Genomic DNA, 23,473 nt, shown 5'->3' with positions numbered 1-23,473 from the left:
TCTCTTCCAACCTAGAAAATTCTGTGATTTAAGACAAACTTAAGTCCTAATGAGTTTTTTCAGTCTTCTCCCCCACCTCCCCCCAGCCCCTGCCCCCAGGAGTTCTCCAGAATAAAATGCTTTTTGTTTAGGCTGTTCAAAGAACATGTACAATTTGGCAGACCGCAGGTGAAGGTCAAGTCTCTGATAATTTACACAAGTAGAAAGTTTACATACTTAAGTCACCACATCTCATCTTCTACAAGTACTGACTGCTGCCAGTTTGAGAAGCAATTGTCTCATTGCTCACAGCTGCATTAAATAGGCTCTAAAAAGACAATTCAAATTGATGCAACAGCTTACTCCAGTTTATTAGCTGAAAGCCAGCTGCAAAAGCCTAACATACCTATGTAAATCAAGGCTATGAATTTGAAACAACAGTCCATTCACACAACCAGAGCTGGTGATTAAGCCTAAATATCACTCAGGCAGTGCTGGAGATCTGGAGTACATATGCCAACAAAAAGAAACAACCATTTGTCATCCAAGCTTGCACACTTTCAATCCTTACCACATTACTAGCTCCCTTTTCCTGTCTCAAATATTATGGGTGACACACTATTTTCTAACTTATTTTGAAATATGTGAAAAGTTTGAAAACCGCCTTCACCGTGGAAACACATGTTGCATTAATTCTTTTCTGAAGTCCCATGTTTTTCAGCATTCTTGAAACATCAGCCTGTATTTCAAATAGGCTGAGCTCTGAGAAAGAATTTTTAGTATTACACAATAGAATATGAAACTGTAGAGGCTTTTTCTCTGTAAAATGCAGAGATTTATAGCTAACCTTGAGCCCAATCTCAAGACACTATTCTTATTTTAAAAACATACAAGTTTCTCTTTCCCCCTCTAAAAGATGAGGTTTTGTTCACTGCCACAAATCCCATCTATTTAAACTCAAAATGTACTGCTTGTTCTCTCAATTTTGACCTTCAAAGTCAAAACACAAAACCCTACTACTACAGCACAAAAATCAAGCTCCCTATCAACTCAAGATTCCTCCTATCAGAAAGGACTTTCAAATGAAGTTAGTTTTTTTTTTTTTTCTTATTTCAAGTAGAATGAGTACAGAGAAATGACTCAAGCTTCAGCAGTAAAAGTTAATGGAACATCATCTGAAATGAAGACTGACTTGGTAACATGTGAGACTCGTTAATAATTCGTTAATCTCCAGCTCAAAAACCCAGTAGAAGTATTCATGTAGTAACACTGAAATAGCAGACTAGTGCTTTTTTTTTTTTTTCCTATTGGGCAGGAGAACAAGCTTTAAGTGTCTTTCTGGTATTTTATAAAGTGGAGATCATTAAGTGCTATGTATCCCCAAAGGATTAATCATTTTAACACTCATGAATCAGGACTAGGCAAACCTGTGGTAAAATGACTTTATTCTACTAATGTGTTAGACTAGCATAAGACTTATTCTTTGGATTTCAGTTGTGTGTGCTGACATTTTGTTTTGCTTTCCTTCCTCATCCTGAGTACATTATACCTTAAGAGTTTACTGTTTTCTCAAACACCCCACTTCTGGAACAGTACAAACTGTAACACCAGGAAAAGATTGTGGAGTGACTGGACACTGGATTCTTACAAGTATAATTACCTAGACAAGAGTACAAAGTTGTCATATGAATGCTCTATAATGGTTCCCTAATTGTTGTTAGCGACATAAAATTTCATATCTAAATTAATCTAAATGAATTAAAATGAGTTAAAATTTAGCATTTGTCTAGAAAGGCAAGTCTCTGAACTTGAAAGAGTATGGATACAGGCAGTAAAAACTAATGTTTTGCACATTTCCTGACTATTTAGGTAGTCACATTTTTCCTGAATAAGCTGCTAATAAGTTTCAGTAGTAAAGAAATCTTTCTTCCTTTACAAGGAATACATGACACTACAAGGCTTTTTTTTTTTTTTAATTAAAAAAAAAAAAAACCAACTCCCCACTATTACGGTTTGCCAGCTCAGTGTTGTTTCAGCTGTTTCAGAGAAAAGTTCCATGTCTACCTCACAATGAAGAAAGGAGCCTCATGTTTGACCAGGTAAAATCATTTCATTCTGTTAAGAGTCTTATCTTGCAAGCAGAATACCAAACACTGACAGCTAACTAAAATTAGATGAGGAGCTTGGTTTAAAAAGTATTATAACTTCAAATAACACCAAATTAATTACTTGCTAGAAAAGTAGCCCAAATCATCTTTCTGTAATAACACCCAAACCCCACAGCAATAAATCTCCATGTTAACCATTAATCACAGTAAGGCTTTTCAAACTTGGAAAAAACTTTAGTGTAGAGCCTGTTCCCTCCTTTACTTCTGCAACTAACACTACCAGCTAATTAAAGTATTGTACTTGCCAACATTAAATGCTCAGTCATTGCAGAAGCCAATTCAAGATTCTTCTCCTTCACTCACTAGCAGAAGAGATATAAAATTCTATGTACTTCCTTCAAATCTTTTGGCAGTAGCATCTAAGACCTAGATGTTTAACATGCTCTCAGTAACAGCAGCTGTAAGTATTTCAGCTTATGTTAGTCCTATTATACTTAACACTACTACTACACAGTCACTGTAGTAAGTTTTGGAAAGAAGACTCAGTTACTCAGCAAACAATGTCTTACTACACTGCTACCTAGATATGCCTACACAAGAGACTTAAAGCTCTAGTCCTACCGCTACAGCATATGATCGCATCAAGCTAGTCTACTAATTAGCTTATACTTCATCACATAGATTTGCCAATTTATTCAATAAGCAGTGAGATGTACTTGCCACAAATCAGTTTTAGACATTCTGTAGCAAGGCTACTATACTAGTTTAAACCTTAAGCTCAAGCATTTCAAGATATTCCAGAAAATATATGAATAAACTTATATTTTTTAAGCAATACATACTATTTTAAGACAACCCACGCAGGTAAGTCAGATGAAGAGTAAAACTGAACAATCATCACTAAAACATTTCCATTGGAAATGTGCTGAAGTTCACAATTGTCTTCATTACCACCTTACTGAAGTTTTCTTATGTGTTTCTAGTCTACATACCACACATTTCACACAGTCATACAAATCTGAACCAGACTTTAAACATTCAGGTAACAGGGAAGTCCATTCACTGCAAAGATTCATTTTTCACAGAAAAGCCACGCTAGGTAAGACCAAATATTGCAGGATTCTTCACAGGAGTACAGGTATTTTAGAAACCATGAACTTTCAGTTGTTCTTCCTTGACAATGCCAATCTAAAGGAAAAAAGCAACATATTTCAGTAAAGCTTACATGTTTATAGTGTTGTGATATCAAATTACCACAATCTTGTACTTTGATCAAAGAAATTGAAATACAGTATATCCTCAAGAAAGCAGCGTTCTGTTTCCAAAACATTTCTGGGTCACACAGAAGAATTTACTATTCAAAAAATAAAATTTTCTTAGATACTGCATTTGTTCTGTAGTCCTAGCAATTACTCTTTGGCAGTTTAGAAACTCTCCACCATGGTTTACACCAGTAAGCGAGTGGCGATTGCCTCTTTCCTCTGTAGTAGTTTCAGTCTCAAAATTACTGTTTGCAAACACTTCATTTTACAAATAAAGAACCTGAATTGTACTTCGAGAAAACAAGTTGTATGTTGTAGTGCGGTAAATGCACTCTAAGGCACTTTGATTCTTGTAGGATGAGAGTAAACCTCCAATAAGTGATTCAAGTGTCAATTTACTTTTTGGCTGCAAGCATAAAGGAAGAGTGGACATCTGCTTAATTAACATCTTTTGTCAGCTGTTACACCATTGCTTCCACACAGGTTCAGAATATTGCAAAATGATTATCTTTACTCTCTCACCTCCAAAAGGAATTGGCAAATGTTCTTCCTCTGGTCACCTTGAAGCTGGATAACTTCACCGTATTCAGGATGTTCAATCACAGTACCATTACAAGCAAATTTCTAGAAAGAGACATTCATGTTTTAAGACACTGAATGTACATTATGATTTTGCTTAGAAAGTCTTTTCTGCTTTTCTTTTTCTGAATCTTGTCACAGAAGCTGCTTGCTAAATACTGATGTCAAGCAAGGCAAAGGCATGATCTGGTCTACACTAGTTTTGAGAGTAAATGGAGTATGTTTGGTAATGCTTACAGAGACTAACCAAGCTGCTGATGGTAAATTCAAGTAAAGATGGGATTAGCCACCATGAAGGAGGAACTAGCCAATGCTCATTACAAGAATGAAAAACAAAGGCTTAAGATACAGTCTTTCAACTCTGCATTACTTTAAAATATTTTCATACTACTACAAGAATGATCTCTACTTCAGCAGTAACCCAACAATGAAAGAAGCAGGAATGCAAAAATAGTTCTACTTTGAACTGATCTTATACCTCACATCAACGCCCAGAATATTTTTTACTTAATTCTTTATAGGATAGAAATCTTTAGCGTTTTAGCATGAAGCAATGTCACTGGACACCAAGAGGAGTTTTGAGAAAGACAGAGAAAGGGATTAAGCTGAATATGGAAGTGATGTGCACTGGCAAGAATGAGATAAAACAACTGTTCTGTTATTTAGCATTAATAACTATCATTCTCCTTTATATAGTACCTTTATTCTTAAAATCAAATCAAGAACTTCACCTTTTTGAAGGCTTTCACAAGTTTCTTCTTGTCATAGTCATCTGCAATTCCCTGAACAGTTGTCAGTGTCTTTCTTCCGTTTCGCTGTTGGATCCTTATATGAATGTAATCCTCAGTCCCTGCTGGGAGTAAGTCGTCACCCTTTGTTGCATCAGCAAAGGGGTCTGCAAAAAGAAAAAGTTTTTTTTTTAATTTTATTTATTTATTTTTTTTAATTCCCATGCAAGATAAACTCAAGCTCAAAAACTATCAGACAAGTTCAAGTTCCTCACCTCCCAAAGGTTGGTCTTTAGGGGGTAACTTTGCCATTTTCTCCCATTTTAAAATACATTCTACTTTCTTCTACATCTGTATTATCCCTTACCTAGCCTACTAACTCACCACAGTGCTCTCATGCATCTAACTTCTTTAATACCTTCCTGAATATGGACAATTGCCAGCTACAGTATTGATTGACTGCACTATTTCTTGTAAGCCATGAATCATGAAGCTCTACACCTGAAAAATGGTTTTTAAAGAACGTTAAGTGCACATAATGTTTTAGACAGCCATATACTTTTAAGTAAAATACAGTTTGCAGGGAGAGGTCATATCTTTTATCAGATAATTGGTTTAGAAAAATAAAAGAGCTCTTGCAAACACACTCAGTTCAGGAATCAAGTTCAGGAATCTTACACTCTTGACAGCTACCACACTACCAGCTTAAACTCATAACCTAAACAAAACACAGCAACAGACATTAATAGATGACTACAGCTGTTTCTAAACCAGCACTGTTCAGTCAGTCAGTAGTTTTAGGCCATAAGTGTAACACAGTTCACTTATACTTCAACTACAGAAAGGTCTGTTCTCAAATGCTTCCAAGCTTAAATATACCTAACATTTAAAACTCGAAGGCATTGAAAAAGAAAGGTTTCCAGGTTATGCTTCTTGTTCTCCGCAAAAGCTTATTTAATACTGACGCTATTCTACCTAGAAGTTTCCTAATCTGTAGGTCCTCCAAATAAACCTTGAAGAAAGAACTGCTTTAAGTTGTTGGATTTTTGTTTTGTTTAACTTGGTATTAACATACCCAATAACTTTTGGATACTAGTCAGAACCATATTGAAGAGCCTCATTACAGGAAACATAGGTTCAACATTTGTGCAAGTTATGACTTCCTAAACTTCCATCCAAAACACAAATCTAAAAACACCAATCAAGTTTTGCCATCCACTTAAAACAAACATACCAAAAGAATACAACTTCAGCAAAAAAAGGAACGGAATTAATATTTCAAAGAAAAGGTAGAAGAAAAAGGGAGCCTTGACACAAAGGTGGCTTGGCAGAGTCTAAGCTTAGGTTGGAGATGAGCCAACACTGTAGGTGTTTACACTGGATAACTTAAAAGAAATCCTGTGGGCTATCTCCCAAATGATGATTTACATAACCTCCTAATATGTCTCCTATGTGCACAAAGACAGAGTTAAAACACTAAAAGCTTGACAACATTATCTTACAAAGTATTTTTTTGCTTGCTTTTGTTATCTATAGATGAGGAAGTTGGAGAACCACAGCCCAGTAAGGTAAACTTCCATACTAATACAAGAGAAATAACCTACCACCCATACAGCTCAATCTGTGCAAATAGTATCATAGGTAGGGCATATCAGGTTTTGGGGCATTAGCAAGGAAAAGGCAGTCTTGCAGTAAAGCAAGGCGCTTTTTTAATTGGAGCGGAGGCAGTAAGCAGAAAATCCCCTTCCCTGACACCATACCCGGCCTCCCTCTGCCCACCTAGACGTTAAGACCTTGGGGGCTGCAGCCATCAGCGAGTCCTGCTCGGGGTGCTCCCACACACCCAGGCAAGCGACGGGCCGGGGAACAGGAGCGGGGCGGCGTAGGCTCCCCTTACCGAAGGACTGGAGGTTCTGGATAGAGGACATGCGATTCTGCGGCGGGAGGCTGGCGCACCGTGGAAAAGGCCGCGGCTGACTCCGTTCCCGTCACGGCTCCAGCTCCGCAGCGCCGCCGGAGGTGAGGAGCGAGGAGGGGAGGAGCAGCGAGAGGAAAGGGAGGGGTAACGCATCTGTGAGGGAGGCGAAGGGGGGGGAGGACTAAATGCGAGAGCTAGGAGGAGAGGAGTGGTGAGAGCCGCCTGCCCATAGCACACCGCCCCACAGCATGGTCAAGGGGCAGCAGCCGCCGCGTCTCCTCCTGAGACCACGGGCACCTGGAAATAACTTGCCTGGACACTCACTTCCCCACAGTATAAGCCCCTGGTCACAGAAGCTTCTCATTATTGAGGCTAACTTTTGGGGTGCCCCCATGGGGTTCCCTTTGCTGTCGGGTTGCCTCTGGTTTGGGTGCTGCTGTTTCTGTGTTTCCAAGCTGGGCTGACCTTCCAAGCTGTCCTCGAATCGGGGTGTTTTTTCTTTCACCTTACCACTCCCCATTCAGACAATTTGGGAATAAAACCTCTTCTTCAGGTATATCTTCCTGGACAAAAAGATGTGGACTGGTGGAGGATGTGATTGTCGGGAGCTGTCTTGGGCACAGTGACCACGAAATGGTGGAGTTCTCTATTCTTGGCAAGGCCAGGAAGGGGACCAGTAAAACCGCTGTATTAGACTTCCGGAGGGCTGACTTTGAGCTGCTCAGGCCACTGGTTGGCAGAGTCCCTTGGGAGGCGGTTCTGAAGGGCAGAGGAGTCCAGGAAGGCTGGGCGCTCTTCAAGAGGGAAATCTTAATGGCACAGGAACGGTCTGTCCCCACGTGCCCAAAGACGAGCTGGCGGGGAAGAAGAACAGCCTGGCTCAACAGAGAGTTGTGGCTTAAGCGTAGGAGAAAAAAGAGGGTTTACGATCTTTGGAAAAGAGGGTGGGACACTCAGGAGGACTATAAGGCTGTTGCGAGGCTGTGCAGGGACAAAATTAGAAAGGCCAAAGCTCATCTGGAGCTCAATCTGGCTACTGCTGTTAAAGATAACAAAAAACATTTTTATAAATATGTCAACACAAAAAGGAGGACTAAGGAGAATCTCCATCCTTTACTGGATGCGGGGGGAAACTTGGTGACGAGAGATGAGGAAAAGGCGGAGGTGCTTAATGCCTTCTTTGCCTCAGTCTTTAGCAGCAATACCGGTTGTTCTCTGGATACCCAGTACCCTGAGCTGGTGGAAGGGGATGGGGAGCAGGATGTGGCCCTCACTATCCACGAAGAACTGGTTGGTGACCTGGTACGGCACTTGGATGTGCACAAGTCGATGGGGCCGGATGGGATCCACCCAAGGGTACCGAGAGAACTGGCAGAGGAGCTGGCCAAGCCACTATCCATCATTTATCAGCAGTCCTGGCTATCGGGGGAGGTCCCAGTTGACTGGCGGCTAGCAAACGTGACGCCCATCTACAAGAAGGGCCGGAGGGCAGACCCGGGAAACTACAGGCCTGTCAGTTTGACCTCAGTGCCAGGGAAGCTCATGGAGCAGATCCTCTTGAGAGTCATCACACAGCACTTGCAGGGCAAGCAGGCGATCAGGCCCAGTCAGCATGGGTTTATGAAAGGCAGGTCCTGCTTGATGAACCTGATCTCCTTCTATGACAAAGTGACGCGCTTAGTGGATGAGGGAAAGGCTGTGGATGTGGTCTACCTTGACTTCAGCAAGGCTTTTGACACCGTCTCCCACAGCATTCTCCTCAAGAAACTGGCTGCTCTTGGCTTGGAGTGCCGCACGCTTCGTTGGGTTAAAAACTGGCTGGATAGCCAGGCCCAAAGAGTCGTGGTAAATGGAGTCAAGTCCAGTTGGAGGCCGGTCACTAGTGGCGTTCCCCAGGGCTCGGTGCTGGGGCCGGTCCTCTTTAATATTTTCATCGATGATCTGGACGAGGGCATTGAGTGCACCCTCAGTAAGTTTGCAGATGACACCAAGCTAGGTGCGTGTGTTGATCTGCTTGAGGGTAGGAAGGCTCTGCAGGACGATCTGGATAGGCTGCACCGATGGGCTGAGGCCAACTGCATGAAGTTTAACAAGCCCAAGTGCCGGGTCCTGCACCTGCGATGCAATAACCCCAAGCAGAGCTACAGGCTGGGAGATGAGTGGTCGGAGAGCTGCCAGGCAGAGAAGGACCTGGGAGTGATGGTTGATAGTCAGCTGAATATGAGCCAGCAGTATGCTCAGGTGGCCAAGAAAGCCAACAGCATCCTGGCTTGCATAAGAAACAGTGTGACCAGCAGGGCTAGGGAGGTGATCGTCCCCCTGTACTCGGCTCTGGTGAGGCCGCACCTCGAGTACTGTGTTCTGTTTTGGGCCCCTCGCTACAAGGAGGACATCGAGGTGCTTGAGCGGGTCCAGAGAAGGGCGACAAAGCTGGTGAGGGGCCTGGAGAACAAGTGCTACGAGGAGCGGCTGAGGGAGCTGGGCTTGTTTAGCCTGGAGAAAAGGAGGCTCAGGGGCGACCTTATTGCTCTCTACAGGTACCTTAAAGGAGGCTGTAGAGAGGTGGGGGTTGGTCTGTTTTCCCACGTGCCTGGTGACAGGATGAGGGGGAATGGGCTTAAGTTGCGCCAGGGGAGTTTTAGGTTAGATCTTAGGAAAAACTTCTTTACCAAAAGGGTTGTTAGACATTGGAACAGGCTGCCCAGGGAAGTGGTGGAGTCACCATCCCTGGAAGTCTTTAAAAGACGTTTAGATGTAGAGCTTAGGGATATGGTTTAGTGGGGACTGTTAGCGTTAGGTCCGAGGTTGGACTTGATGATCTTGAGGTCTCTTCCAACCTAGAAATTCTGTGATTCTGTGATTCTGTGATATGTTCAATGCCAGGGGTGTGTTGGGGGAGACAGTCAGCACCACACAAAGCACCAGTGTCTCCTCACGTGCTTCTTCCCTTGTTGGGACTGCAGTGGTAAAAGCTTGCATTTAAACCTCTGCCTTGAAAAAAATTGCTTGCATTACAAAGCTTGCTAGTCTTCAGGAGGTGATTAATGGCTTTGCAGATGTACAATAACCTAGTTCCATTGGCATGTCTGCCAGGATATTTCTCCCTTCCTCCCTCCCTCCATCTCTCCCTCCCTCCCTGCATTTTGTAGGGAGGTTTTCCTCTTTCCCCTGGGGGAAGCAGGATGATTTGTCACGGATCAAACCCTCTACCTACCTTGTGCTGCCATCAGTGAAGCCTTTCACTGCAATATGGCTTGCAGAGAAGGGTTGTCTAAGTCTTACCCAGGTGGCTGCAAAGGGCATTATGGGGACAGCAATGGGAGGATGGGGAGATGCTAATTACAAGGCTTGTGGTGCCTGCTTCAGTCACAGAGGTGTGCTACAAATTTGAACAGTGTATGTGGATTGAGGATGCCAAACTAGTCACAGAGAGACCTTCTGGGCAGATTGACCAAGCTCAAGACACCTGTTATATATGGAGTGGTAATTCGTGTCGAGAAGATGGTTGATATTAAGAAAGAAGGGGGAGATTTGGGAGCATGTCCATGGGGGTCGGAAAACCCTGTGGTTGATGAGAACATCAGACTCTTAACGATGAGGCCATCAGGAATGTAAAAGAGTTTAGAGGGAACAAAGAAGGGTGATTCAGGAGACTCCATGCAGTCTTGGGTTTCTTGTTCTCCAGGCCTTAAGGCATGGAAGTTTTTGGGTGTTTGCTGTTGTTATATGCAAAGTTGTTTGACCAATGAAAAGTTGTTTTTGAAAAGGACTGCCGGGGGAAAAGGGTATAAGAGGGGAGCCTGCCCTCAAGATAAAAAAAAAAGGCAACATGATGAAGTCACGTCATCAATAAAGAAGCAGGAAAAAGGAGTGAAGAGAAACAGGCTGGCAGAATGGAGACCAGGACGGGAACAGGCACATTGATTGCCTCATGAAGATAGGTTCGGCCAAAATCAGCAAACTGCTCAGAAAAGCTTGTACAGAAAGTCGCTGGAAATAGGCGTACTGGAGCTGGGAAGAAGCTCGAGCTGAGAGAAGCGGACCTGTGCACACAACTGTCCCTCGCTGGTAAGCAGTTGCGCATTATGGGGAATCATACGTCCTTAGAAACTAAGACTGTCCTGGTAACCTTACACATTATTCTCCTTATTAACAATTGGACAGTTTATGATCCTGAAATATGGGACCAAATTGAGGTCAAGGTGTGGGACTCTGCAACTAAAAACGACAAGGTTGCAGTGGGATTGCTCGGCACCTGGCAAGCAATCTCTGAGGCCTTAAAGAGCCATGTGGGACCACAGTCAGAAACGTGTGGTTTACCAGACAGTGAGGGAGCTGCGGGCTCCTTTACTGATCCGACTGCTATGCCATGGGCCCCTCTGCTGCTACAGCCATCGAAGGCCTTTGCTGTTCTGCCCCCTGGTGACCTGGACGTGCCTTTTGTCCTAGGCCCTATTGGCCTTGAAAAGGAGATGGATATGCTTTTCTTCGATCCGGGAAGAACGGGATACATAAGGCCTGAAGACTGAGTTGCTTGACAACTTAAAGCAAGACGTATTGTTCAAAAGGATTGGAAAATGGAGACTGTTTTTTGTAATCAAGAATTGGAATGGAAATTGGAGACTGTTAAGTCATGTAACTTAAAGGATTGTTTGTTACCTTTCCTGATTGTACGTATATATAGGCATACTCGGGTTTAGTATGTAAAAGCAATGTTAAGTTGTCAAGCAACTCTGGCCACGCTCCCAAATCTCCCCCTTCTTTATTAATATCAACCATCTTCTCGACATGAATTACCACTTCATACATGATGAAAACTTTTTCATCATAACATGTTGAAACATAACATGATGAAACTTCTTCCCAGCAGCAAAGCAGGCATCCTGTTTTGCTCTTCCTTTTTTTCCTTTTTTTCCGTTTTTCTTCCAGCCCATAGTTTCTTTACCTTGTCTGGACAACTACCACCGTCTCTGTAAGGCATCATGATGAAATAGATCAGCAAACTGATTGGGGTTATAAAAACAAACTCAAAGTTTAGAACGTGAACTCCACTTCACTTGCATAATACTGCAGCAGTTCTGCTGGGACAACCAAAGAGGACGGAGGCTGGGACAGGCTATGGATGAGAGGACAGTGGATCTTCAGACACAAAACGAAAGCCTAAGTGTGCAGGCTTAGGTGAGTTCTTTGCTCACTGCAGAAGTCCTTGTACTTTGAACCTTTATACATTTTAAATAGTTTTGTACTTGTAGTTCTTAGTAGGGTTAACCCAGGCCCATGGGCTCATGGTGCATCTGTGAGATTTATTGTACAGTTTACAAATGAGAGATTTGGTGTCTGGGAAACAAAAAAGCTGCTTTATAAGCCAAGAAGGTGTGACTTCGTTGTCCTGACAAAATCAGACCAGTTCTTAAGTGCAAACCTTGACAGCTACAGAGGGAACGGAAACAAATCCTGATTGCATCTTGGCATGCAGTGGGTGACAATTAAAACAAGGGCCATGTCAGGCATTCTTATTGTTCCCTTGGCAGCCAGCCTTAGCATCCATGTGCTTTGGTGTGCGGTCTCTGCAAGGTTGTGCCAATGCAAAGAGCTCTCTCTCAGCTGCCTTCCTTAGAGGGAGCTGCAGGTCTCTATGTCATATCCATCACTTAGATCTGACACAAACATTGTCTTTGCCACCACCTTGCACCAGGTTTTGGTCACTGTGGGTAGAGACAGGTGACATCCTGCTGGAGATGTGCTGCTTGTCCTGCTTTTGCCCCCTTGGCAGCTGTCCTGAGGTCCCTTGCCTTCACTGAGTCCTCTCCATGGCCTTGAGCAGCCACTGCTGTGGCTGTGAAAATCTTGGTAGTGAAGGCTTCCAGCTGCATCTGGCTGTGGAGGCATTGTTGCTTAGGGTTAAACTTCAGATTGCAGCTAATTTTTCTAGATACAAGACTGGAGTTAATCCCGTTCACTAATATCTATTTGATATCAGTGCTTAAGCAATGGTCTTGGACCAATACTCTTGCTATTCCATGACTAATATAGAACTTGGTAACTATTCTGCAGAAAAAGAAGAACATCTTTTCTAATTATCCTGATCATGGCTTCAAGCTATTTGAGTGTAATGGTTGCAAGACGTGGTTATTAATAGCAATTAGAGCTTTCCTTTGACAGTATTGCAGTTCATCTGTCAAATGGTATGTGAATCACTGAAGGTTATTTATGACTGGATCAGCTGCAAGGATGAAATCCAGGGGCTCACTGGCATGCAGGTGAAAAATACGACACAATGGAGCCATCAAGTACACTTTTGCACACAATGCCATGGTAATTCAAAACCCCACCTTTACTGAGTACCCCCAGAAGTACTTCAGCTGCCCTTCAGGAGTAACAAGTAACCCAGACAGTTGGGAGAAATATAATTCTTCCAGAGAATTGTTGTGTTGGAAATTTGAGCCTGAAATAGCACAAGAGCTATGTGTCAGGAAAGAAGTAAACCAAGTGGTAAGGGCTAAAGCCTTGCTTTAAGTACGATTCTGAATGATATCTGTCATGGCATGTGTACACATAAGGATGCCCTTACCTTAAGCTCCCTTCAATCATCTCTGTAATAAGTGGAATGAACAACACTCGGGTTTTTGTTTGTTTGTGTATATATGTGCACACATATATATATATATACACTTTCATGTGCAGCACCCTAATACTGATTTTTTTATTCCTTAGGAGCCTTTACAAAGCCAAAAGGTCTGTTAATTTAACCAGGGATTGCTCATGTAGGCAGATCCCCTGGACATGGTCCTGTGTTCTGCCTTACCAGGCCATAGCAGACCCTGTGCTGACTGTCCTTTTGCTACAGCCTGAAAACCCAGACAATTATTGCTTGAAGTATGCAGTGTTCAAACATCAGTTTAAGTTGCCTGACAAAGCAATTGTGCATGGAATGTGCAAATAGCAGATAGCAGCACTTATCCTGTATTCCATCAATGCAACTACTTTATACATAAATTCAGCTCTACTCCAGTACCAGAAGTATGCCTGTTCTGGCCTAATGTTGATAATCTGAAAATAATGACCAAATGCTGGAATACAGTGCTGGATCCCTCAAGACAGGCCAAATTACTTCCATCCTTTATTTCTTGAACTGTACTCTTCCTTGCTCCTGCTACATGGGTCTACCTACTATAGCCAGCCACATTTGTCAGTCATGCATATCTAAGTGCTATGCTGAAGGTTGTGTAATGCTTCTAGCAGAGAGGAAGAATAGAAAAAGTTTCAGAAGAAATCTTCCCTCTATCTACACTGTCAGCAATGTGGTTTTGAAAGTGGCTGTAACCATGCCAAATCTGGCTTGAATTTTTCCATCTGCACTCTAAAACTGATACAAAGCCTCCACAGTGTGCTAAGGAAGGGCTTAGGGAGCTTGATCGATGCCCTGATCTGTAGCCCATGCCTGAGCTGCCCAGCTGCTGACAGTTGTTCCAGTAAGCCTGTGATAGCTGGGAGAACTGTGCAAAGCTGGCACTGTGGTGGTGGTAAACACTTGGATATGCACTCCAACTTGTTAGAGAGCTGGCTTATATGATCTTGAGATACACATGCTTTTGTATGAACCTAGTGGAGGTTCATTTCTTGCTCTGTGATGAGCAAAAGGCTAATTTCTGTCTTAACCAGTAGATGGTCCTGTTTCTCAAAGAAAAAAATTGCTCCAAAATAAAGCCAGTCTTGGCTTTTCTCTAATCCTGAATAATGTTAGAAGAGAAGAACTTCAGTGTAAATCCAGACATAATTAATGGTCACTCCTTGTTGTTTGACTTGACATGGTTTTCAGAATAGACTGAATACAACTTTCCATGAATCCTCCAAACTCAATTAGTGCAATCACTGATAAAATATTTCCTGGTTAGTCAGGTAAGAATTCCCAGCTCCAGACAGCACAAGTCTCAAATCTCTCCCTCTCATTCAAATATAAGCAAGATCAGAATGGCCATATTTTATCACTTCATTCCAAACACAGAAGTAATTTTCTACCTCAGTATGAAGGCTGGGCAGATTCATGTAGAAGTTCAACATTGTGGTATTTTTGAACTATTCTCGTGCTGGTATGTGAAACAATGAGAGTGGTGGGCTGAAAAAAAAAAAGTTTGTGTTTCTTTATCCAACTGCATTAAATACCTTTGCTGTGGTGGTTTTCACGTTTAGTTTGTGTGCATGTGCCCAACTTCTCAGTAAACACAGAAGAAAGAAGGAGGTAGTAACAACTCTGCCCCTTCACTGCATGCCCCTTCACTGTCCTCTAGATGATCTTCCCAGTTCATGCTTTCATCACCTCCTTTCCCTTGATCATTCTTTCCCAGTTCCTCCTAATTATGAATGTCTTTTGCATTTCTGTGCTGTCTTGCTTTCCTGAGCCAAAGCATACGTCTTGCTATGAACAGCATATCTAAATAAAATAAGAACACAACTTCCTGAAAAGACTCTGAGAAGTCAGGATGATTTATTTGAAGCTTCTCAGTGCCATACATAGCACTAAGATAGTTTGGTTGTGGCCTGCTGGAAAGAGATGACAACTTACAGTCAATGAAGACGGAGTAAAATAGTACTTTGGTAAGAGAAATGCCTGATGAATCTCATTTAAATAGACTGTCTCATAGCTGGGGACAGTGGATCTTCGTTGCCCAGAACATACAGTAACCTTTCATGAAGGCAGAATGACCAAAAGCAAAAATGAAAAATAAATGCTTGAAACTGGCAAGCGGTGCATCCAGAATAGATGCATGGATTTGATCCTTCTTGTAGCAGGGAGAGAGCTGTGAAATCCCTGGCACATGATGTGGATACTGAGAATTAACATGGCTTCAAGAGGCAACTCTGAAAGATAAAGTAATCCATTAAGGGCTACCTGCTACAAAAACATATTAGGTTTAGGAAGTCTCTGAATCACAAATCTCTGTGGCCTGGGAGCGTGTTCTTGTGGGGAACATCAAAATATACTGCCTTGTTTGCAGAGTCTTCCCTAGATGTTCTCTGTGGGCCACCATCAAAAGCCAGATACTGCAGCAGATGAACCTTGGGCCTGAGTGAAAGCAGCTGGGCATATTAGAGCATTTTAAATGCTGGCTCTTCTAATAATGATTTTTCTTTGTATGGCATATTATTTTTCAGGCATCATTTACCAATAAGCATATCTTATTTACATGAAGATTTTATTTTACATGGTCATGTAGGCATCAATCAGTAAAGATTATTAGTGCTATTGAAAGTCTCATGTCACAATGGTAGCAAGACTAGAAAGAGTAAAAGGGATGAGTTTGCCTTTTACTTCTGTTTTAAGATGATATAATCACTTAGCAAAACAAGAACAGATGCTACACATCCTGAAGAGAAAAAACTCACTCCAGCAATTGCCCACGAGAGATCAAGAAAGGATACCTACATTTTCTGGTCCAAATAAACATGTAGAGTCATAAGGGAAAAGAGCTACGATGCAAAACAATGAAGGTTTTTACTTAAGAATATAGCCCCTCCATGCATGCACACAAAATTAGCACAATGGAGGCATGGCTATGGACTGGTTCTTGGATGCAGATTGATTTTTTTAAGTAGCGAGTGTTTGCAAGGTTCAAAGGGAACATGCTAAAAGGAGGTTGCTGAAGAAAGAATGTATATTGATTGTGTTAGCTGTAGAAAGACCTCTTGTGCTGTCATGGACTTGAAGTGCTCTTCATATGTTGCTATTGTGATCCTAAGTAGTCTGAGTAAACTCTTGAAAACTTGGATAAGGGAGACACTTCTTTTAGCTGTTACTAAGTAGAATTTGGAGAAAAGAGTATTTCTTAAGCTTCTTTACTGTGTGTATTCATACACAGGGCTGTAGAGAAAACTACTACACGTAAGGGAGAAATTTATTTTAACTCCTATATTAGTGATCACCCCCTCCCCTGGATGGTGGTGGTGGGGTCACCTTGATGCCTTGATACTGAGTAAGATCAGGGCAAAACAGAATTTCAGTCATGCTTCCTTGTACAAGTAGCTCACAGATTACATTCTCCTTGCCCCACAAATGAATAAAAAATAAAAAATCACTCATTTCTTTTGGGAGGTGGTTGCAGTTAAAAAGTGTCATTTATACTTTGAGGTTTCCTCAGCTGGAGGTGTCTTTGTAGGAAAACTAAATGACAGATCTGCTATTGAACTCCCACTTTGTTCTGTTGGCATTGCAGCATCTCCTACTTGGTCTCAGTTTATGGACTGAGTCATGTCTCAGGGCCAAGTCTTTTAAGCACAGCTTTACAAACTGTTTCTTCAGGTGTTCATTCTCATTAGGAGCTGAGCATGACCCTGAATCTGCAACAGAGCCCGCGGTCTCCAGACAGCCCCATGGCCGTTCACATTTTAGCCTCTCCACAGAGTTGCAACAGAGGAGTGAAATACCTGCCAGGGTGAATGCTGCTCTTCTACAAAACCTCACAGTAAATACAGTCATAGCTGTTAAAGCTGCGGGATCTGTAACAGCGAGAACTAAGAGTAGAAATGCAGTATGGCTTGCGATATTAGCCTCATGCCGTTGAAACTTTGCCACAACTCTTGTAAGCATGTGCTTGGACACAAAGCTGAGCCTGATGGTGTTTGATCAGTTGCTTGGGTGGATCAGTTGCTTGGGTGCTTTGTTGCTGAAGGGCCTCACATGTGCACAGGGGTGAGCTGGCCCCAGCTGCGGGTCAGGATGAGAGCTGAGGACTCACACAAAAAGGGGAGGTGGGACAGCAGCCAGAGAAGCATGGGCAGGGAGACAGGTTCTGCCCTGTGCTGAGTGTGGCAGCCAGCACTGCCCCAGCCTGCCTGTGGCCCCCTGCCCTCCGCTCTCATCTTGGTGTGCTGGGGGGCCTCAGCGAGGTGTCCTTCCAGGCCCCCGCCTCCCTGTGGTGCCGCCCTCAGCTCTTGCTCCCTGCCCTGATCAATAGCTTTCTAAGGGAGCCTCACTTCTCTTCCCCTCCCTTTGTGAATTTAATTTTTTCTCACTAGCACTGCTGACGTCCTCCTGGCCCACCTCTTGACTCCCCCCGCCTTCAAGCCCACTTCTCTGCACTATAAAAGCCATGAGCCCCCAGCAGCCACCCTGCTTCTGCTCAGAGCAGCGGCTACCTGAGGAACTGCCTTGGTGCAAACAGGTGAGTGACAGCTAGCTGCTTTGGCACTTGTCCTAGCTCTTTCCTGCTGGATTTCCTTGTTTTAATTTTTATTTTTTGCTTTTGCTTCTCTACATTAATGTACATAGCTGTGCTCTGTGCTCAGTCCCATGCACTTTTCCCCAGTTTTGGCAGTGAAGGAGGCAGTGCCGAGGAAACCTGTGGGCAATTTTGTGCCTCTGCAGGGAGAGCACAGGCTGGAGCCTGCAGCACAGTGGTGATGTGAGCCTGATCCCAGGCCTGGAGTCACCCTAGGTTTGAGCTCTTGTGGAGGTTTCCAACACTGCTTTCAAACCTGAAGACCAGTTGGCTTTGCACAGGAAAAGTGTAACACAGTTGCTGGTCTTGAGTAAGATGCTATTTTAGGGTTTACAGAGTTAATAGCACCTTGTCTTCTGAGGATATCCACTGTAGGTTTAGACCAGATGGACCTGTAGTACAACTCAAGTTCAGCGTGCTTTGAGCCAGTGTGCTCAGAGGGAGGGCCAGGCTGCCTCCCACTGCCTGTGTGGGGCATATCCACAGCAAGTTATGATGCTGACAGGGCCAGAGGTGCTGGAGATACTTGCTGTACTCCAAGGCTGCTGGAAAGCAACATTTCTTTGATATCTTCAGCTGGGAATAGCATGGTCAGAGCTGACAAACAGGACCTAGATGCAATGACTTCCTTAATGGCTTAGCTGGAAATACAAATGAGTTGTTTCACTGTAACTTTGCTGGTTACTTAAACAAGCTGTAACTTTCTCTGATGTTGATTGAAGTTACTGGACTGCTGTCACAGTTATTGCTCAGCCAAAGTTTAAAGGCTCTTTCTGAACAGGGACCAACCAGAACCAGCAAGCTGACTGAGTTGGCAGTGGTGCTAACTTCATGCTGCACTCCATGAACAAAATTGTTCCTTAACCTTTTCATTGTGTCAAGTTTTGTTGAAACTGGTAAATTTTTAAAACTTTTTTTGGTGATTATTTAATGGTTGGAAAGGGAGAACAGGCAAAAAGACTACACAAGGTCTTAGTTTTCCAATTTTCCCTTTAGAAGAAAGCTGGTGAGCTGTGGGCTCAGGCAGGTCTGGATCTGAGGAGATCAGAGACCATCTCCCAGCCCTGTTGCTTCTCAGGGGCAATGCAAAGGCCTGTGAACAGGTAACCAGAGTTTTGTACTTCTCCTTCATGCCTACTGACAGGGTGGAGCTGGAGTTGGAGATGCTCAGCATCATTTGGGGTCAAGTTTGTGGCAGCATCTGTGCCTATGTTTCTCCCCATACAAGCAGGGGTAGAACAATTAGGAAGAGGAAAAATAGGGAGGATAAGAGGTACCGAGTCCCCTGATTATGGCATGACACGTTACTTAGTGAAGAGCAGTGAGCACTATGTGCTTCACTGAAACCCCAGCCAGGTCAAGGAGCTGAACAAAAAGTTTGATAAACAACAGCACTCTAGTAAGTGGCCTGAATGACTGATTTAGGCACAGGACCCCCTGACGGAGACTGAGACACAGCATTGCTTAGGAAATTTTTGTCTTTTATTACCAGTGAGCTCAACATCAGGTCTTCCATTCAATCACTCAGTTCCCAGAAAAGCTAGACAAAACCATACAGCAAGTAATCTGGAAATCCTGTCTACAGCCATCTAAGGACACAGGTGAAATTCCTCAAAAATCTTAATTTTGTCTCACTGAGTTTAAAGCATTGCTAAACATGGAGCAAAAAGAGAAAACTGAAACTGAAGCCAGAATGCATCCCATGTGGTTTTACACGCTAAGACCATTTAGTACCGATTGCTTTGAGATATTAAATAAAAAAAAAAATAATTTACAGTTCAGTTAAAATTACTAGTTGAAATCACTTTCCACCTAGCTGCCTACTAAGTAACTGCCAGTGTGGGGAAGGAAAAAAAACCAACACAACCAATCAACCAACCAAAAAAAAACCCACCTTCACTGAATACTAGGGCTTAAAGAGCTTTTAGACTGCATTTTAATGAAAGATATAGACAGATTTTTCATGTGCTCTTTAGTTGCTATTGCTGTGTTCTTGGGAGCATCTTCCATCGAAAGATTCTCATTCCTGCTATGCCCACACTGAAAGAGAGCTAAAATTTTAGCATTACAATGGTCAGGCAACAACGGGGGAAAAATCCCGCTCTTACACAGGGTGCAGCTTCTGTGTGGGTATAGTCAAAAGTACTTCCTGTAGCTCTTTGCCTGTATATCTACTCTTAAGCTAATACTTAAGCAAGCAGGGCTTCTACTGACTTCTGTATGCAGAGGCTCCAGACTGTAAAATATGGCCAGATTTTCTACATTACAAGGTAGACTCCTAGCATTACAGCTGGGATGTAGCTTGCCCAAAATGTCACATAGACAGGATGTGGTGATAACCAGAGCCCAGGATCCTTTACTTCCTGGATGCTGTTTGCTTGACTAGACACAGTCCTCTCTTGGGGATTTCTCATCTGGTTGTATCTGGATGCATTAACAGGACTGGGACATCTAACAGTGGAAATCATAACGGGAAATCATACTTTTGCATGCTGTCTGTGAAAGGATGAGCTGACAGGAGAGAAACATTCATTTTCAGTAAATCTTTCTTTCTAATGCACTTAGTTTTAAAGAGATTGTGTAAATTGCAAATGTTAAATGTATTTCCAACTGTGGAAAGGATGATAGAGATAATGGCTAAAACACACTCTGATGGCCAATGCCCATGGCTGTACAGAGGGGCACACAGAAAGTCAGCAAACAGCAACCTTAGGGCCAGGATTCAAGTGTCATGTAAAGCTGTGCCGTAGGTTTTTATGGATGATGGGGGAAAAGCTCAAGTTGCAAAACTTACCTCAATAGATGTTTCACTGTACGGTCTTTGCCTTTAAACAGAAATACCCAGGACATTCCCAGTGTCTGGGTTTCAGAGGACTTAAGTCATGAAATGGCTCTGATAGGAACACACTGTTACAATTAACACCTTCCTTCACCTTGAGGGCTTTAACTCATTTGTGTTCCCTATGCCCATTTTTCTCTTCACAGCCTTCCTACCACCACTCCACCATGTGGCATCTGATCTCGTGGACACCACGCACCCAGTGGTCACCAAAGCACTTAAAGTTGGTCACTGTCTACATGCTGGTGCTCTTGGTATCTCTCAGCTTTGCTTCAGGACACAGCAGGCCATTTAAACATCAGATAGACAACAGAAGTAAGTATGAGTCTCACCTGACGTAATGTGATGGACCCCTATATGATGACCTCGTGGCCTCTGTTGCATCAAGGGATCAGGGTCACACTGTCAGGCAAAGATCAGCAGCAAATCCACATGGGTGTTTCCATGATGATGGATGGATAAAGGGTGGTGTGGAATCCTGTTCTTCAATTTACATTAACTTAATCTCCACCTCATGACACTTAATTTGCCAAGGAAAATACTGCAATTTTTTATAAATACCGTAGGAGACACCAATTTACAAAAGACTGACAAAGAAAATGCAAAGCAGTACACATTTAAGACTATTTAAGACTATTTAAGCATCTAATTTTCAGCTATGTTCTGCAGATCTGTGGCAGGTCATGGCTACTTCTAAGAAGTAACAAAGCAGCATGTGCCATTAGCTTAAATTGCTTTACAGGGATCTTCATGTCTGTCTGGAATTACAAGTTGTCTGAAAGTCAAAATACAAGTACTCATTGAGATATACTGTGAAGAATGGCACTTGCCCAGATGGAGGATAATTTTGTATGTCCTAAGGAAATGTTAACACACAATACAAAGTATTTTTGAGAGAATCTGGATCATGATATCTCACCTTCCCTCCAAGGAGCAATGGGTGATGATTGAACATGGAGTGGGAGAGAGTTGGGTGTGGGGAGTAAGGCACGTGGGTTCTCAGTGGCACATCTTTCCCCTTCCAAAGACAATTAGAGATGTGGGGAGCCTTGGTTTAGGTACTTGAGTGAAAAATATGAAATGGCTTAGGTTTTGGTGGGCAGTGGGATGTTAAACACTGTGCTGAAACATTTACAGGGTGTATGGAGAAATTTACAACTGAAGTGGATTTTTTGTTTTGTTTTGTTTTCCGTGTTAAAGCAGGGATATGCCCAGGTGAAAATACTGCTGCCTTGCTTGAGACTTTCGTGTGACTTGGATACTGTATGATGCACTTAAATTGAGATCTATTTCCTATTCCTGACATCCCATTGGCTTTGGAATGATTTGGCTTTCCTTGGGGAAGCTTCACCTTTGCATATTTTTCCTGCCACTATATCTTAGTCTTCTAATACAGCTATACCCTTTCCACACCTGCTGTAGAATTACACCAGGCTGTAAAATAAACCAAGTATGAGTATATTTCGTATGCATTAAAAGGAAAAAAAGTCATCCATGAAAACAATTGAAGGAGAATTAGGTTTGTATGTGTACCTCTAGCACAGGAACCCTCCTTGCAATCCAATGGAGTTGTTAGTCTTTAGAGATGGTACATAGAGCAGAAATGGATGCTGCAAAGTAGGACCTTCAGGATTTTGGGCACCTTAGAGGGGACAGTTTAAAAGTGGCAGACCAGGGAACTGCTCTGGTGTTCCTGGATGTAGGCTGCTTTGTAACCTCTTCCAGAATTGCAGGTCATGCAGACCAGACAGATGAAAATTATTTTTGCATCTGAATGCTCTTTCTTGAGGTTCAACATTTGGCAAGTGACCCTCACAGGCACCAGAAAGTTGTGTCTGGCTGCAGCCTTTCCCCTTGGCTTTTCTCCTGGGCTACTAATAAACTGTTTAACACCCTTGAGGTGTTCAGGAAGTGCTGCCTTTACATACAGTAGTAGATGCTTCACCCCAGTGCTTTGAATTCCAGGTCCCCAGATTGATCCTTTTTGGTATGTGGGTCGTGGTGTTCGCCCCATCGGTCGGTTTGGGAAGAGGCAGCTGAGAAGCAGCCGTGGCAGCTTGAGGCCCATGAACAGGCACCTGGATTTCATCTTGAACACCTTGTGGGAACAAAAAGTGTTGGATGCAGAGGACAGTGACTGGTGATGTCCGTGTCTTGAGGTGGTGGCCTAACTTCTGCTCTCTGAATTGCCCCTCCCCTGCACATCAGACCTCTAGTTCTGCTTTTGTCTAGCAATCCCATGCTTTTCCTCTTTCTGCTTCTTGTGCAAATTCCTTCAAAAAGAAACACATTTGGGGTGCAGGTAAAAGACAATGTGTTGACACTAGCACTGAATGCAAACATAGCTTTTAAAAGGGCTTCTTCCCTCTTACATCCTCACCAGTCCCTTTCCTGAGCTGTAATGATGCTAAGCACTGTAACATTAGGTTTAACCAAAAAACAAACAGCTTCTGTGTTGGGATTTAAACTCTGCAGCGTTAAACATATCATGAAACCTTCCTGTCACATTTCACAGTCAATGGCTATTGGTATGTAAAAATAAAAAACAATAGTTGGAAGAAAGAAAAAAGACTCTCACTAATTTTTAATGTACCTTCATTAATGGCATGAAAAGCTGGTGCTCTGTATGTAGATGTTATAGAGATTGTTAACATCCACTTCCAGGAATGCAGCCCTAAGCAACCCATTGGCCTTTTATGATTCTTCCCATGCTTCTGGAGAGATACGTTAATGAATAAAAAGGAGCTTCTGTCAGAGATAAGTATTTTCGCCCTGCTGAATGTCAGAAAATGAGGAAAAAAATTGGCTAATTAAACTCTTCAGAGTCATTTTGTGCTTACTGCA

General features: G+C 42.8%; 2 protein-coding genes across 3 annotated transcripts; one reads left to right on the top strand and one right to left on the bottom strand.

Moving 5' to 3' along the window:
• Positions 1–325: 325 nt before the first annotated feature.
• Positions 326–6,733, bottom strand: EIF1B (eukaryotic translation initiation factor 1B). Its single transcript, XM_084511619.1, has 4 exons — positions 6,554–6,733; positions 4,660–4,823; positions 3,872–3,973; positions 326–3,275 (listed from the first exon to the last, which is right to left on the bottom strand). The coding sequence occupies exons 1-4, from the start codon at positions 6,582–6,584 to the stop codon at positions 3,231–3,233; spliced, it is 342 nt and encodes a 113-aa protein (XP_084367745.1). The 5' UTR covers positions 6,585–6,733; the 3' UTR covers positions 326–3,230.
• Positions 6,734–11,614: 4,881 nt separating this feature from the next.
• On the top strand, positions 11,615–23,473 carry LOC311432958 (uncharacterized protein). 2 transcript variants are annotated; one of them, XM_084511616.1, is made up of 4 exons: positions 11,615–11,752; positions 17,588–17,733; positions 20,776–20,944; positions 22,595–23,473. In XM_084511616.1, exons 2-4 carry the CDS (start codon positions 17,662–17,664, stop codon positions 22,771–22,773), a joined length of 420 nt encoding a protein of 139 aa, XP_084367742.1. In that variant the 5' UTR covers positions 11,615–11,752; positions 17,588–17,661; the 3' UTR covers positions 22,774–23,473. The 2 variants fall into 2 exon arrangements, with proteins under 2 accessions (XP_084367742.1, XP_084367741.1); XM_084511615.1 differs by lacking the exon at positions 11,615–11,752 and having other exon boundaries at positions 17,335–17,733.

Source organism: Aythya ferina (assembly GCF_964211825.1).
Source record: "Aythya ferina genome assembly, chromosome: 2".
Lineage (NCBI taxonomy): Eukaryota > Metazoa > Chordata > Aves > Anseriformes > Anatidae > Aythya > Aythya ferina.
This window is presented reverse-complemented; position numbering and strand designations above follow the sequence as displayed.